The following is a 16,580-nucleotide window of genomic DNA, read 5'->3' as shown; positions in this document are numbered from 1 at the left end:
CTTAATGGTTTTTGCATAAACATGTCTGCTAAGAGTGCTTTTTTCACTTTCTCTGAACTTCCTCTGTCTATCAAGGAAAAACAAAGATCAGGAAACAGTAATTCCTACATCACATTTTGTATGTTTATAGAGTTCAGCCACTTACAGCAGACAGAGCTTAACAGAAAAACATTTACTTTGGAAAATCCTCGATATTCTCGTCCTCAACAGACAAAATAACATTTTTGTTGATCTACAGATAGAAAGGGGGTTTGCTCTTCTTTGATGTTCTGGGTCCTGTTTGCCTTCGTTACGCTCAAAATCACTTTTAAAAAGGACTTAAGGGGGAGACTCTACTGTATATTTCAATGCAACTGAATTAGGTCCATATATAAAGAAACAAGGTTAACAGAGTAGTATCAAAATTAAAGCTGATAAAACTAATGTAAACTAATATAAAACAAAGAGCTAAAGAACTGCTTCGTGAACTTGGGTGACACCGAAAAACAAAATGCATGTTAAGCAAATCCTTTCCCAGGAAATCTAAAGATTAGAAAAATCAGAGAGAGGCCAAATCAGGACTGTGCATATCCACAGCAAATTTCATGGAAATCCAGGAATTACATTCCAGATGTCTTGTCACGGACTAAAGTGTTGTTTCAGGGAAATTTGACAGTGGCATCAAATCACTGGTAGTCATACTCTGGGGATCAAAAATACCCCCAACAAATTTCATAGTAATCTGGCCAGTAATTGTGAAGACATCTTGATCTGGACTGAGGTGAAGTACAGATCAACTGCCAACAAAATAGGCCTTGTTGTTACAGTAGTTGGGCAAGAAAAACAAAAACACATGAAGACATAAAGACAGTACAGAAGGGAAATAGATGAGAAAAGAGAGCAGACTGAGTTAGGAGGTATTATTTCTAAATGTATGGCTCACTAAAAGGCTAAAAGGTGGCAAGGAAATAAAACAGACCAAGTCAGGTTATGTCACGTAAGAAAGGAGAAAAGAGAGATTATCAAGATGAAAATACAAAGAAGAGGAAGTGACATGATTGAACATAACATGAACATAACACACAACATCCACTGTTCCAAATCACACACTAAATCAGATTGCAACCATGTTTTTTTTGTGTAAAAAAAAAAAAGAGTAAATAAATGCAGGAAGAAAAGTAGGTTAGATGCAAGTTAAGACACATAAACAAGAGACTTCACTCCAGAGGGGAATAACCTCTATATTCTTTTGTTGATGTTTGAGAGACAGAGGAGGGCAGTACAGGCAGGAAGTAGAGGAGAGGAAAGGAGAGAGAACAATGTACAGGATAAAAAAGGAAAGAAACAGTGAAAGAAAGACAAGAGATTGACACATCTACAATATCTGTGCCCTTTGATCAGCAGTGGACGTTAACTTCAAACCCCTTATCTACAACAAAGCAGATGCTCAAATGTCCTCAAACAATACGTCCTTTCTCCTGGGCCGCAGCTGAAACAGCTTAGTGTGGTACAAACACACATGAGCACTCATACACACACACACCACAATAGTTTACTGGACTCTGAAACTCAAACCCAGAATAAGAGAGTTAGTAGAAAGAACTGTTAAACAAAGACCAGATGGTTGCTCTCATAATGAAAGATGCTGCAATGTATTTCACAATCTGGACTGCACATTTAGATAATGAAAAAATTTTACTTACACTGCCCTCTCCTCTCTAAATTTCCTTTACTCTCTAAACTAGTGAATGGTGGTACTGTAATATAAAACACACTGTATGTCCATATATGAACATCAGCCAATGGTGTGGTTGCAGATGCCAGTTAGAAGTCAAGTTAAAAAGGCAGCCATATTAACACCTAATGTTTGCCAAGGAGGCTTCTATGCACCAACTTTGCCAACATCCGAGACTGCCAAGTAGAATCATTTAGCCTGAGATGAACTGATGATAAATAATTTTCAAAGGAATCAAGATGTAGTTCCCATGTAAATTCATCTTAGATCATAGGTCTACCACAATGTGATGTTATAGTTTGTAAGGCATGAATATGTTGGTCAATCATATGCAAAAAAGGAAATAAAGCAACATTTGGCAGAGTGCCTTAAAGATCTTATTTGAGTTGTTTTTAGTCTTTCTCATTTGTGTTTATTAACACTGAGAGTCATGTTTACATTTAATATATTTTAAATGTAAAGCACTAGAAGATGAGTTTAAATTTGCTTTTAACACTACATCACTACATTATATCATTGTACTTTTTCAACATATTAAACATATGATGGCATGTAATCTCTCCTTCTCAACATTTCCACTGAAGAGAAGACTTTACGGAGAGGAAAACTAAAAAAACTAAATTGTCATCACGTCATCCATCAGCCCACCCTGCCCTCTCTTCACTTCACTATCGGCCCTCATTCAGCACATAAGTCGACCCCTACTCAAAACATTTCCCTTTGACCTTTCTAATTACCTCTTATTTTACAGCTTTGCTAGTAACCCTCTTATAAACAGCTTTTGTAGTTACGGAAATACTATGAGGCCACCATGACTCAAGCCCATTGTACCCATGTGCTCATTCAGATACAAGCATCAGCTGTTCGCCTAAAATCAAAGCAAAGTTCAAATGCAATTTTGGACATTGTGACAGATCATATAATATTTGTTTGGTGCAATATGGCCTACCACCTCCTTAAAAAAGCATAACAAAATTAGCTGACTACATGTACATTATCTTACTGCTGGAAGTCTTTAAATGATTTGCAGCTGGAGTCACAAATGGAGTTTCAACTTTGAATACAGGTCACGCTTTTCACTGAGAAGTACCTATTGTCCATTTTAAAACTGAAGGATTCATGCAGAAATCCGGCATAGGACATTTATGGGTACAAGAAGACCTCCAGTAAAAAATAGCACTTGTGCAACACTTCCTCCTGACACAAATAGCCTTTCCTGCCCTATAAATAAACACTGCTGGACTTGGAAAGCAAACGGCCTCATTACGTTTGAGGGCTGCTCATAAAGTCAGTGGAGTAGGGCAAAAATATACTGTATCCCTCAGTTCAGTCATGGGATAGGAAAGGCACTTCATACACGCACAGACACAGACATCAGTCAGTGTATAAAGAGTCACAGTAGAGTCAAAAAAAGTTACACATATGGTTCTGTTGAGCTCCTAAGACAACATTTTGGGCACAAACTTGAAACAGGAAACAGTGCTCGTCTGGGTGCTCTACTTTAAAGTTATATCCATAAAGCTGTCTGTCATTTCATCACTTAAACCATTAGATAGAACTGAAAACACATCTCACAAACGTTTGCGAGCAAAAACAGTTCTCGAAAGTAAACAGAAAATCAAGAAGCGCAATGCCAAAAGGAAAGTTCTCATAGTTTTTTTTTTCAGGTGAACTGAGTCTAACCCTCCCTCCATCCATCTCCTAGCATGAATATTGTTCCAGTTGTTCAGAGCAGGCCAAACTAAACACCCCGTCTGAACCAAGCTGGGGGCGGGGAGCCTGACTGCCCTTCTCTCCAGCTCACTTTCTTCCTCATCATCCACAATCTCTCTCCTCTTTTATCCTTGTCTTTTCATCTTCTCTCCTTTCTTCAGGTCTTGTTCCTCATTATTCCTTCATCTTTGTCTCGCCTCTCTCATTATTCTTTACAACTCCTCCCTCTTTTCCACAACCTTTCAACTTAACTCCCCTCATCCACCTTATCTGCTTCTGTCTATCTCGCTGGTGCCGCCACCTTTATCAGTGATTAGTTGTGTCTTACACCATTACTTCATCTACATGATGATACTCACGTAGTTCTGAATCATGTTAACAGACCTGATTGCCATACAGTTTCCTAAAGAACATTAAACTAACAATAATAAAGATGCCTCCACAAACAAATAGATTCTCTTCACACAAATACACAAACATGCACACAACACCAGCAGACGAGCACTTTGCATCATCACCGATACCCTCACACCCACACAAGATGACAAACAAGCCCATGAACAAACACACACCCGCACATAAATGAGCATGCAAACACATGCACAAACACAAGGATCATACCCGCTTCCTTCTGCCATGCTCAGTGCCTCATGTATTTGCTGACAAGCAGGTTTCCTGGCTGTATGTCTGTGGTTCATGTACACAGCCGATAAGGAATAAAGAGATCCCATGAGTACTTCCTGCTTTAATTGGATCCATGTTTAAACAGGCCGTAAGCCATTTTCCTTTGCCTTTCCTTGGATTGATTTGAACTGGTTCAAGTCTGTTTTTAACATTCTTGTAGAAGCCCATGTGGTCAAAATCAAGGGTGAAACTTTAGGATTAGGAGCACGGTGGCTAGTGCAATCAATAGCTAACTAACCGTGACGACTAAAGTAGCAGAAGAGGTGGACTGGACATCTGAACACTAAATAAGCTACTGTAAGCAAGACTAATACCAAAGGGCCACAAAGAAGAGACATAAAAATAACATTTAGCTACATGACATTTACTTCCTGCTTCACTGATATGCCTTATGTCAAGAGTGACATACAGTACTGCACTCATTACAAAGAGTGCTGGAATACTTTTGAATGTGCCACATGAAGCAGTTGAACGGTTTGTTTTAAGGAATCAAGAGAGCATTTTCAATCAGTAATCGTGTAATGTAAACACACACCGAAATCAGTCTGCGTAACACTAGTTTTCCATTTAAAAGAAATCCACAATATAAAATGTGAGAATTTAATCATATTCTCTATATTATTCCTTTTTATTAGTTTGTTAGAAGTGAACAAATTTTGCATTGTTTATTCTTTAGTCTATTTTTGACCATGTAGGTTTTTAATTGACAAATGTAAATTTGAAAAGTGGGGTAGTTTTTATTTTTGTTTAGGGCTGTTACAAATATTATTATTATTATTGATTTAACCTGCCAGTTATATTCTTGATTAATCAATTAATTGCTTGGTTGCTTGGTCTATGAAATAGTTAAAGGTATACTATGCAGGATTTGTTGGTTGGTGTTTGTAAACACAGCATGCAAAGTTGGCCCCTCCTCCCTGGCTCAACCAGAGCGCGAGAGAGAGAGAGAGAGAGAGAGAGATTTCATGTTTGTTTCACAGCAGTTACATTCTAACGCACAAATACACACGTCCACACCTCCGCACAACCCTGCAGGCAGGTGCAGCAATGTCAGATTTTGTGTGAATGCAGAGCTTCATCCTGTCCGCTGTGCCCTCTCTGCTCTGCGTGTGTGTAGCTCAGCCGCCCCTCGGTCAAACAGACACAGACCTGCAGCTCTTTATACATCCATTACACAGAGACAGAGAGCAGAGCAGAGCAGAGGAGGGAGATGGAGACAGCAATGTAACCTGGTTGCTACACTACAAGTCCTGACCTCACACCCTGCATGCCATTATTGGCTGGGGGCTACACACCCGCTGCCCAAAGGCTGATGCCGAGAAACGTCCCAAACAGAGTAAAGTAATAAGAAAATAGAGGCAGAGGGCAGAGTCTCTGTAGACAAACACACAACCATACACTTCTAGAGGGTCATAAGTGATGATTGAGAGGCATTATTTTTGTATGAGTCTATAAATTAGTTTTAAGGAAAATCCTGCATAGTATACCTTTAAACAGTCCAAAACCAAAATATATTCAGTTTACAATGTTTAAGAAACTGAGATAAGCAGCAAATCTTCACATTTGAGAAACTGGAAACAGAGAATGTCTGTCATTTTTTCAAATGATTAACTGATTATCAAAATAGTTGCCAATTCATTTGATCAACTAATCGATTAACTGACTACGTAAATGTTTCAGTTATATTTCTGCTCATGCCGTGGGGTGACTAAGTCATAGGAAACCTACAAGCCACGGCTTATATTTAGTTGTGATTGGCTGATGGGTTGCTCATCCTCTCACATGATAAAATCAAACTGATAAGTATTACAAACCCGTATCACCTTGTCCCCCATGTATTTTCACATCAAAGTTGACACTGAGCCGCCATTTATCTTGGCTGGATCTTGATACAATTTGTGGCCCTGTTCACTCTTACTTTAGAGTGAACAGGGCCACAGCTATCCCTCGGACTTCTCTGTTATCTCCTGATGACAATTGACAACACAGACAGAGACACACACACACACACACACACACACACACACACACACACATAGACCCTTCCTCCACCTCCTCTCCCAGATTAATGGTGGGCTGTCCCTGAGGTTTTACTGTCATTCCCAGTACTAATACCCTTTCACTGCTCCCAGCCAGAACAAACCATTCCATGCCAAACCAAGTCAGACTGGGCCAAATCAAATACAGCCAAGTGGAGATACTTCAGACTATGCTTCAGTTAAAAAGAAACCATCTATAAATGAAGGACTTCTGCATTATCATGTTACTACATAATGATTTTAATTTTGTGACTGCAGCATGTTTCAAAAAGTAATGTTTAACATTTCTTTCTAATGGCTATCTTTTCCTTGATGCACTGTACCATGAAGTCGGGGAAATATTATGGCTCAATGTCTTCAACCACACAGTACAAAAGGAAATGTTTTCATATGATCAGCATGTGATTTTCTTTGCAGTGTAGCTCCAGTTAACAGCAGTGGACAAATGTCCTGATAAGGAGGACTGAATACCTGCAATATTTACATATCTAAAATTAGATTCTATACATTCTGAAGTGGCCAAAACTACAGCAAACAGTAAATGTAGATTTCAGTCTCCAGTATCATGTAGCAGAGATGAATTGAAGCCATGAAACAGCTGTGTGGAGTGAGAGGAGACAGCATAATCCACACATCAATTAGACACAGAGAGACTGGATGATAAAGGGAGGGTGGGTGTGTGTGCCTGTGCATATGTTGTGGATACTGGTCTGTGCACATGAATGTGAAAGTGTGTGTGTGTATGTGTGTTTGTGAAAGCCTCGAGTAATCCTGCTTAGTCCAGTAGCTGGGGGTACACATTTAAGTAGTGTGACAGTATGAAGGGCTGGCTGAGGGTTTATTACTGGGACCACTGTCAACAATAGAATACACAGATAATAACAAACAAAGATATGTTGTGTATGTGTGTGCAGAACAGCACAGCCACTAAGTAATGTGCTTGGGGGGATGGTAGTAAGGGGCTGAGAGTAAGATAATAGTCTAAGCAAATTAACTAATTTAGAATGGCTCTGCTAAACAGCAGGGACAGAGTTGTTAATGTGGTCTCGAAGGGTCGGTGCACACTACAAGATTAATTAAGATTCCTCAGACTAATTACACATGACAGTTTTTTTTCAGAGATTAAGGTTGTTTGAAGAAACCCTCAAGAAAAACAATTTGTTTGCTTTCTACATTATAGAATGGCGGCACTGAAACTGGATGTCTGCTTAGATTCGTCGTCTTGTTAACTTATTCTTTAATCACAGTTTCTCACTTCTTCTTACTACTGGTTTATTTGGGTAAAGCTCTGGTAAAACTGCTCATATTTACTTGAGAACTTTTATAGGAAACATGTTTATATTTATCAAAAGTATTGAAAAGTACCATTTTGTTACCATATTTGCAATAATATCATAAAATATTCCAACTAAATCTAATAAAAATGGTCACATAAATACAGATTATACTGTTTGGCCTACATGATACATTTAAATACCAATCAGTCCTCTAAAATTGAACTCAGACTTAAGATAATAAAAATTATGTAAGAGTAATTTCTGGGGCAGAACTGGTGATTGATCAACTGACGGACATAATACAATGTCATTTAAATTCTTACATCATCTTACTTTACAGAGGTTGTGTATCCACCTCATTTCCTTATGCAACAAAATTGAGTGCAATGATGGAACTGGCAGACTTGCTTTTAAATTAAATTAAGAACGTCTAGTTCGAACACAACAAAGAGAACCATTCTTATTGATATTACAGCAGATCATGGCTAAACCATTTCTGACAGCTGACTGTTCAGACCATAGCTGAAGCAGAATGCCTGTAAGTCTCCCTGTGGCTGTTCGCCAAACCCATTCCCAGAAACCAGATTACACCGTCTGCTTGTCTTAAACACTGCTCACACACACACACACACACAAACACACAGAACCTCCCTCATTATACTGACTGTTTGGCTAAATAGGCTTAGCCTAAATGATCCACATATGAATCCCAAAATGTCAGTGATGTATTCCAAAGACATATTCAGGCAGACACAGACAAACAGAAACAACACTCAAATGCAGACACAAAGTCTAGCACACACATGCAAACGTTCAGAACACACAAACACTTAAAAGAATTCCTCTGATTCACTTTGACCTTGCATAACTACACACCTACTCACAGCGTCTGATAAAACAAAACTGGTGTTACTCCCTTTTTTAGGAACTGGCATGCACAGAATTTTAGTGGACAAATTTAATGTGGAAAAAGTCAGACGTCAACACAGTCATGATGATCCCAGTGCAGAAAAATACTGTTATTACCACTGCTGTATGGTGTCTGAGAAAATCACACATTCAGTTGTGTTCTCAGTTAATGTTTTGTGCAGCATTAACGCCGTTTAATATTGAGGTTGGGAATGCATGAGCACCTTTAGCGTAGGTGTTATTTTCACACTACTTAGCCTTACAGTGCATTCACAGTGAAGCATTTGAGAAAGCTGATCTACTTAACCTGGTGACACATTCTGCTGAGTCTGCCTGGCTGTGCAGTTTTAGCTAGTTTGTGTGGAATTTCTACAGCCAACATATTTTCCGAATATAAAACAAACTGGTAGATCAAAAAATAATAATTAGAAACATACCCCAAATGTAATGTGGGAAGACAGGCCTGCGTTTTTGTCATATTTAAAAGAAAGCTCAGCATGAAGTTAGTAAAATCATGGTGGAGGACGGCAAATATTGGAAATGATCAGGTCAATCAAACACAGCGTTCAGTGTCAGCATTGCCAGATTTTATCTTATTTCAATGTATTGATGACAATGTGTGCACCCTGCATCCCTTGTAGTACTACAATTACTAGAGCATGCACAGTACAAGGCAAAATGGGTGCAATCAATACATTTTCTGTGTGTGTGTGTGTGTGTGTTTGTGTGTGTATTTGTTTATGTGTAGTCTCAGAGAACCACACTGATAATCTTCACACATCTTGACCTTTGTCACATCTCTCCTATCAGCAATAATCACCTTTAGTTCTGTAGATGACACAATCTGGTACAGCAACCTAATCAATAATACAGCACCTCACAACATATGAAATGTTCTCTAACCCTAATTACTTAAGTACCAATAAAGTTTGATAAAAACCCTTTCCACACACTGTACCATGACATCTCATATAAACTTTAAGCTGTGTCATAGCGGAAACTGATTTGCAGCATTAAACAAGATGACAAAGCACAAAAAAAGCAATAAATAAAAGGATAACCTATAAAAACATCACAAATATGAATGTATGAATGGAACAAAACGACTAAAGTAAGCTCAGAAAGAAACACACCTACAGTACCATCGGAATTTTTTTTTAAAAATGAGGAAAGCGCAAAGTCAAGAGCACATACTTATGATAGCTAATAGTATAAAGGACAGTCTGGTGTTGTGTATATATTCTTTATCTCCCTCTTAGTAACCAACATCCTCACTGCACATTGAGTTTAATATTCACAATCCAAGATATCCCTTATGGCGACACCATTGCGTCAAATGGAAACATATCTTCTGCAATTCCAGCTGTTCAGCAGAGTAATCATGTGTTTGTGTGGTGTGTAAAGTGTGTAACTGAATCATACATCTGACAGTTTAGGCTACACTGATAGCAAAAGGTCTTGTTAACAAAAGACACGTCGACATGTCATTGCAGGAAAAGCAAACACGTAATTAACAACATTCACAATAGCTGTATTCTATTGTTGCGCGTGACGACTCACTGTCATGGCTCACTGGGATACCGGGAGTCATTGTTGGTGTTATTAGTCACACCTGTGCTTTTTCTACCATGACATGTCAAAATGTCTGCTGTGAAAAAAGCCCTATTGAATTATCTTTTTATGCATTTTAAAACAAACAATGCCTCCCTCCTGTGAGCTAGTTTACAAGCTTGAGTACAACGTGGACAAATGCAATGATTTTGGTTGTTTTCTTATTCTTGTATAACTGTTAATACATGGTGGATTGAGTAGATAAAGAGTACAAAGTCTACTGCTGATAGAAGTTTGAATTATGTTGTAGACATTCTAGCTTGTGTAGAGATACAAAGAAAGATCAAATAAAATCGTGAACCATCCATAAATTTGAAAAATGTACAATCAAGGTTTTATTGTCAAGCCATATCTTCCATCTCTACATTTAGCCTTTAAACTGCCTGTATTACATTACAGAAATAACACATCCTATTCTCTCTTCCAGTACAATTTTTTAAGTTTCTACCTTATTTAGGCCTCATGTTGCAGAGGTGTTTTGAGTAAAGGCTTGGCTGCCTGATGCATTAAACTCACTGGGCTGGAGGAGGATCCTCAGAGTGAAGCATTTAGTAAAGATTTGACACTAAAACACAGATTCCATTACAACATTTTCCTGAAATGACTTCACTTCATAAAAAAGCAATTTACAAAGACATTAAGTTTCAGTTATTTTGTTAAAAAAAAAAATGAAGGGCTGGTTTTGGGGGGAACATTCCAGGGTAATCTATCAATGACACACACAGCCTAAAATAGAACCAAGGAGATATTTTCTTTCTATTACCGTTGTTCATGGTTTCTATAAAAAGCAATGGAATGGCTACTTGCTCAGAGGATAAACAAGCTAGCCTGTGAAACATTCTTTTCTGCATTTCTTAATCATGACCATTAATTTTAATCACCAATACAGGCTTTTTTTTTAGTTAGAAGTTTCCTTTGTGTAAAAAATGAATGCGGTACTCCTCTGTAAGTTACTTGTTGGATCTTTTTGTATTAAAATAATATATTATTGTACTGTATTTCAGAAAATTGCTCAAGAGATAATAATTCAATCTCTGATCTCAGAAGGAGTTTAGAGAAAAAGACATGCTTTTCCACAATGCAGCAGGACAGAACTATTTTCCGGTTTTTAGTAAGTAATCAATACATACAGCATGACATACATACACTGAGGGGGTAATATTGACTTGGATGATGGGCAGAGCTTTGCATGAAACATGACATACACAGAAACAAACATGCTTTTGCAGTCACATCAGTTATTATATTATGTAATACTATACAACAAAACAATGATGCCTTATTATTGTCATTTTACTAACTGACTCAGTGCAAAAGAATTGATACAAAAACTGCACTGTCAGCAGTTTTAGAGGTATGACTAGATTTGAAAACAACTGCAATCTCTACTTTAGAATTCATAGTGCAAACACATGTGAAGATACATCATAACCAAAAACTACCTTTTTACTACCTTGAATGTACAGCACAAGTCATATCCTTTTCCAAACAGTATCATATCAAAGCACAGAAACAAACTGGGATTCATTAACCAAAACATTAACAGATATCATGGTGATCTACTGTAAGTGCGACATTGTATGTGGGTGTGAAGTCTGCAAAGCCCTGCATGACTGCAAATGGCTTCAGTCGTGTTTCTAAGCAACGTTCACATCCACTGCTCTTCCCATTCTTCTCTCAAGCCGCCTACGACTGGCTATTTCAAGTGAGGCTGTGCATTTCACTCCAAAAGTGAAGTTTTTGGCTGGAAAACAGGTGAGACAGACACCATCCATGTTACGCACTGAGGGGGAACTATTGTGACCTTGCAGCCCGATCCTGAACTCAACATTTTCTAGAACAATGGACACCATTGTACTCCCCCCACATAGCTGACTAAATTTGCAATAATTTACTAATATTAGACTGTAGGCCCATGTAAAATGTCAGGCTGTTTGGAATAAACGGTTGTTTTTCCAATTTTCTCTTGCATCTGCATCCCTTATTTATCATTTTAACCATACATTTGAATATTCTTCAAGATGTTCTACAGTTCTAGAAGCAGTCTAGCTCTTTACACATTGATTCACTACTTATGCTTTTCAGTATATTGTGGCTATAACTGATTAAAAGCAGCGAAGTACTCCACCTAATTCTTCCTCTGTGGGACAGTCCTGCCCCACCACACTCTCTTAATCTCTTAGAAACTGCCTACATGAACCGAGCGTCTCATTTACTCAGCATTCTTCGCTCCATTCGCCAACTTCTCTACTTCTGCCACTCCCTCCATCCCCTTAAACTTATCCCATTCATCCAGCAGCCCTCCAGACTTTTCCTGTCTGGAGTTTGGCCCTGTGTCATTACGGTCACCGTGACAACAGATGACTCAGACGCTGTGGAGACGCCTCACTTCCTGTGTGTGTACAATATTTTAGACTGTGACCGAATGAATGATTGAACCAAGATGAAGAAATTCCTCCCTAAAGAGTGAATCATAGTCAGCGGGATAAAATCCACATCAGAGGCCCTGCAGTGTCAGAGTCTATAAAGATATTTGTGTCCTTTTTTGGAATAATCAGAAAATTCACCTTCCGGAGTGAAGAAACATGAAAAGTGTATGGTTTCTGTCTTGTCTGTCTGTATTAAAGTCTGTGTCATATTGCTAACACCATAAATCATAGTTTCTCAACTTTCAGTGGCCCGCGACCCTGTTTTATTAGGTCCTAAAATTCTCATGACGCCCACAATTAGAGCTGACAAGCTGTCATGTGAAAGTGAGCATGGCATATTTTTTCTGTTTACAAGAGCATGGAGGCAGCTCTAAAATTGATAACACAGATATTATGATTCAAATCTATTTATTTTAGTTTTCAAACCTATTTATTTTCTTCACAAACAAGTAGCAAAATATCAACAAGCCACAGGGTGCTGACCCCAAGGTTGGGAAATTCTGCTATAAAACATCCGTAACTGCTCATGCCATACATACACAGACACTGACTCAGCCATGCAGTACACATGTACACACACTTTACATAGACACGAACACATGTTAGAGTACTTACATCAGTTTTTCTAAACTTGGCTTTGAGGCTCTTCATGTTCAGTCCGGTCCATGCAGTCTATCACTCAGTCGAGGCTGGGAGAAAAAAAAAGAAAAAACACACAGATGTTTAAACTCAGCCTCAGTGATGTTTGCTCCCATTAAATGGAGTTTGATGTTTCTAATAAGACTCAGCTACATGACTTATGACGTACACCGTCTCCATCAGTTACACACAAGCTGCAATTACCATCAATATGAGGTGTAAATGTGCAGCTGTTTATTGGAGCTTCATCACAAGCAAAACTTCTACTCCTATGTGACAAAAATAAATGTTTTCATGTGTTTAATCTCAAGCTGAAGCAACTTTACATTTACCTACTCCTCTCGAAATAACGAGCAGTTTTAGAACAGTCTTAGCATAACACATGCAAGTCTAATTTAAACCTGTTGCTGAAAATGGTATCCGGCGTTGTATTGTTTCCTATAAGGATGTTTTAAATCACCACAGAACCCTTGGGGATGTCTGGTAACTGTATTTCTGCGCCTTAATCCCCTCTAGCAAATTCCAATTTTTCATGGCTGAAATGACCTTGTCAATGATTTACCCCCAAAATATCCTTGTGAGCATTCCAGGCAAAATTAGGCTACTTACTTCATTATTATTATTTCCAGGTCCTCTGCTTCTGCTTATATTTTAACCAGGAGCCCTTAAGCAATTTGAGCCTCATTGCAATGATTACTGGTAGTTTTAAAATGTTTATAATCATACAATTGCAGTCATAAAGCATAAGTTAGAAGGAGTTATTCATATTTCAAAGACTCTTTAGTTTTATGTGGGCAGACACTGATGTGATAAGAGGTTTATTGTAGGTGGGTGCAGGACAAGGACAGCCATGTCTGGGCTCTTCTGACGACATTCAAGCCATTCAAATTAATATTTATAGGCAGCTGCCACATTCATAAAGAAAGTATTAACTTTCTGAGCACCGCTGATGAGATTTACTGTAAAATATCAGTAGCCCATTAGGGGAAAATGTTGTATGTGATCAAAACCACAATGAAAAAGTGGAAGTATTAGAGGTTAATTTGCAAAATGAGCAAAAACATTGTACAAATACTGTCTCAAAAGACACTATAGGACAGCAAACTTTACTCCAAAATCCACTGACAAGCTTTTAATTAAAGCACACACTCAAGCAGCACACAATAGCCACTTGCAGATGCCAGCAAACATTTCAGTACACTGTTTATCAAGTGTGCATGTTCGCATACTGCTCAAAAAACCCAGTGAAAGTTATGGGTGGTTTTCATGAACAAACCTTCGTGAAGCTGCAAGTCGTTTAGCACAAAAAGTATCAAATGCGCGCGACGTGCATCATTGTACACAAAACACTTGAATATGAGATTGAAGGCTTTGTGACTGCGCCGTGAGACTACACCGAAACTGTACTTGTTTCATTTAACAGTTGTGAGGCTTTTGTAGGGGAAAAAACAACATTAACCATCATTTCGACCAACAACAACAACTTACATGATATGAAATGACTGGATAAACTTACCTTTTAATGTGTTGGAGGAGTCGTAGCAGGGCTGAACACATAAAAGAAACTGACACACAACCGCTTTTTGTGCCAAAAACAGATTAGCTAACGAGCCGGTGTGAAAACAGCGAGCCGTTCTTCAGCTAAGTCGATGCATAAAGAAGAAAACAGTGTGTTTGTGTGTGTGTATGTGTGTGTGTGTGTGTGTAACCCTACACACTGGCCCGACTTGGCCCGCATACATTAAAAGTTGAGCTGTGTTCATGGACTGTCTCTCTCTCTCTCTCTTTCGCTCGGGACTCAACTCAACGGCTGTTGCCCGGTTTAGGAAAGTGACGTCACTCTCCCAGTGCTCCCGTGACCGCGAGCGAGCGAGCGAGCCCTCTTCTCCTCTTTTCTATTGTGCCCCATTCATGCTCTGCGGGTAAAGGGATATTTCCCACAAAACCACACTCAAACAGATAGAGTAAGTGCATTTACTCAAGTACTCTACTTAAGCACAATTTTGGGGTACTTGTACTTTACTTGAGAATATACTTCCACTCTACTACATTTCAGAGGGAAATATTGTGCTTTCTACTCCACCACATTTATTTGACAGTTTTAGTTACTTTTCAGATGAAGATTTGAAACAATGGATAATATAACAAGCTTTTAAAATACAAAACAGTGTTAAAGATTAAACCAGTGGTTTCCAATCTTTTTGGCTTTTGATGTCTTACAAAAAGCAGTGTGTAGTTGGGGTCACATTTCAGATGTTTAGAGAGTTAACAGCTCCACCAAATAGTTATTTTTCCCTCTAAACTTTTCACATGGTTTCATTTCAATAAACGTCCAAATGATCCAATATTTCACCAAAAATTAAAGATTAAACAAATATTCCAAACTTTGTTTTTTTCTTCTTTCCTCTCCCATTAATCATCTCACGACCCCTCAGATTTATCTGGTGACCCTTTGGAGGGGCCCAATCCCTAGGTTGGCAGCCACTGGGCTAAACTAGCTAACTGTATCTAAAGTAGCTCAAACTAGCTCCACCTCCAGCAGCTACAACAGTAACATGCTGCTTACACACTGATGCCTCAGTAACTAATAATCTAATGATGTCATATATAATGATATATCAGTCAGAGAGACCAAATGAGTACTGTTATTTTAATACTTTTATTTATTTAGGATTTTTCATGCAGGCCTTTTACTAGTAATGGAGTATTTTTACATCACTGTACTTTCACTTGAGTAAAGGATCTGGGGAAAAAAGGCTATCTTCTGGCTCTTTTTTTTTTTTATTTTTTTTTACAGACATTATATTACATAATTCATCAAAGTGTATAATGTTTCTCAGCATTCTTGACTAGACCTCTGAACTCCCATGACCCCAAGAAGTAGCTTCCTATCACAGTTTCATGTGACATACCTTTCCTTAATGTAGATTAATATTTAACACTATTTCATGTATTTTTTAATTAAAGCTAATAAATCAGTCAATGCCCTAGGCTATATATATTTGCTAGGCTATATGTCAAGACACAGACTTTAGAGAGTGGGTAAAATTGGTGTAGCAGGAGGCAAAATATCTTTTACTTCAAAGTATGGGTCAAGCTCCGAAAAGCTGGATCTTACATTTCCCATAATACATCCCAGACTTGACAGAGCTCCCCCAGATCCACACACGTCATTATTCAACTGTTTTCACACAGGCTGTGCAGTACTCTCAATAACGTGTTAACTGGCCATGTGAAAAATCAGTGTGTAAATGCGTCAGTCAGACAACTCATGTTGATGCTATAGGTCTGTGTCGCAACAGCACTGCAATGAAACTTATTAATGCAGGTAAGAACATGTCTGAGCCCTAAGGTTGTAATGTTGATGCAATTTGTTAAGATGAGATAATTATAACGTAGACTCTCTCACTGTCTGTCATAAACCGAAACCAGTCATTCAAAGCAAATATTTCCATATGGATTTATAGCCTTTCTTGGATTTATTCAGCCTGTCTGAATAAATATAGCACTTTTTACTCAATTCAGTATCTTTTTTATACACTATATGGTGCTCTATTCAGAATAT

At 38.3% G+C, this 16,580-nt stretch overlaps 1 protein-coding gene across 2 annotated transcripts in view; it reads right to left on the bottom strand.

Moving 5' to 3' along the window:
• Nucleotides 1–14,867, bottom strand: part of rai14 (retinoic acid induced 14) — a 42,971-nt gene extending 28,104 nt beyond the window's left edge. Inside the window, exons 1-2 of one of the 2 annotated variants that reach the window (XM_044334608.1) lie at nucleotides 14,532–14,867; nucleotides 12,992–13,065 (exon numbers count right to left, since the gene is read on the bottom strand). In XM_044334608.1, the coding sequence (XP_044190543.1) occupies nucleotides 12,992–13,027 (36 nt within the window). In that variant the 5' untranslated portion in view covers nucleotides 13,028–13,065; nucleotides 14,532–14,867. The remainder of the gene's footprint in view (nucleotides 1–12,991; nucleotides 13,066–14,531) is intronic. The other variant, XM_044334607.1, reaches the window with a different exon arrangement.
• Nucleotides 14,868–16,580: the final 1,713 nt, after the last annotated feature.

This window comes from Thunnus albacares, chromosome 18 (assembly GCF_914725855.1).
Source record: "Thunnus albacares chromosome 18, fThuAlb1.1, whole genome shotgun sequence".
In the NCBI taxonomy this organism is placed as follows: domain Eukaryota; kingdom Metazoa; phylum Chordata; class Actinopteri; order Scombriformes; family Scombridae; genus Thunnus; species Thunnus albacares.
The sequence above is the reverse complement of the archived record's forward strand: the minus strand, read 5'-3'. Positions and strand labels throughout refer to the sequence as shown.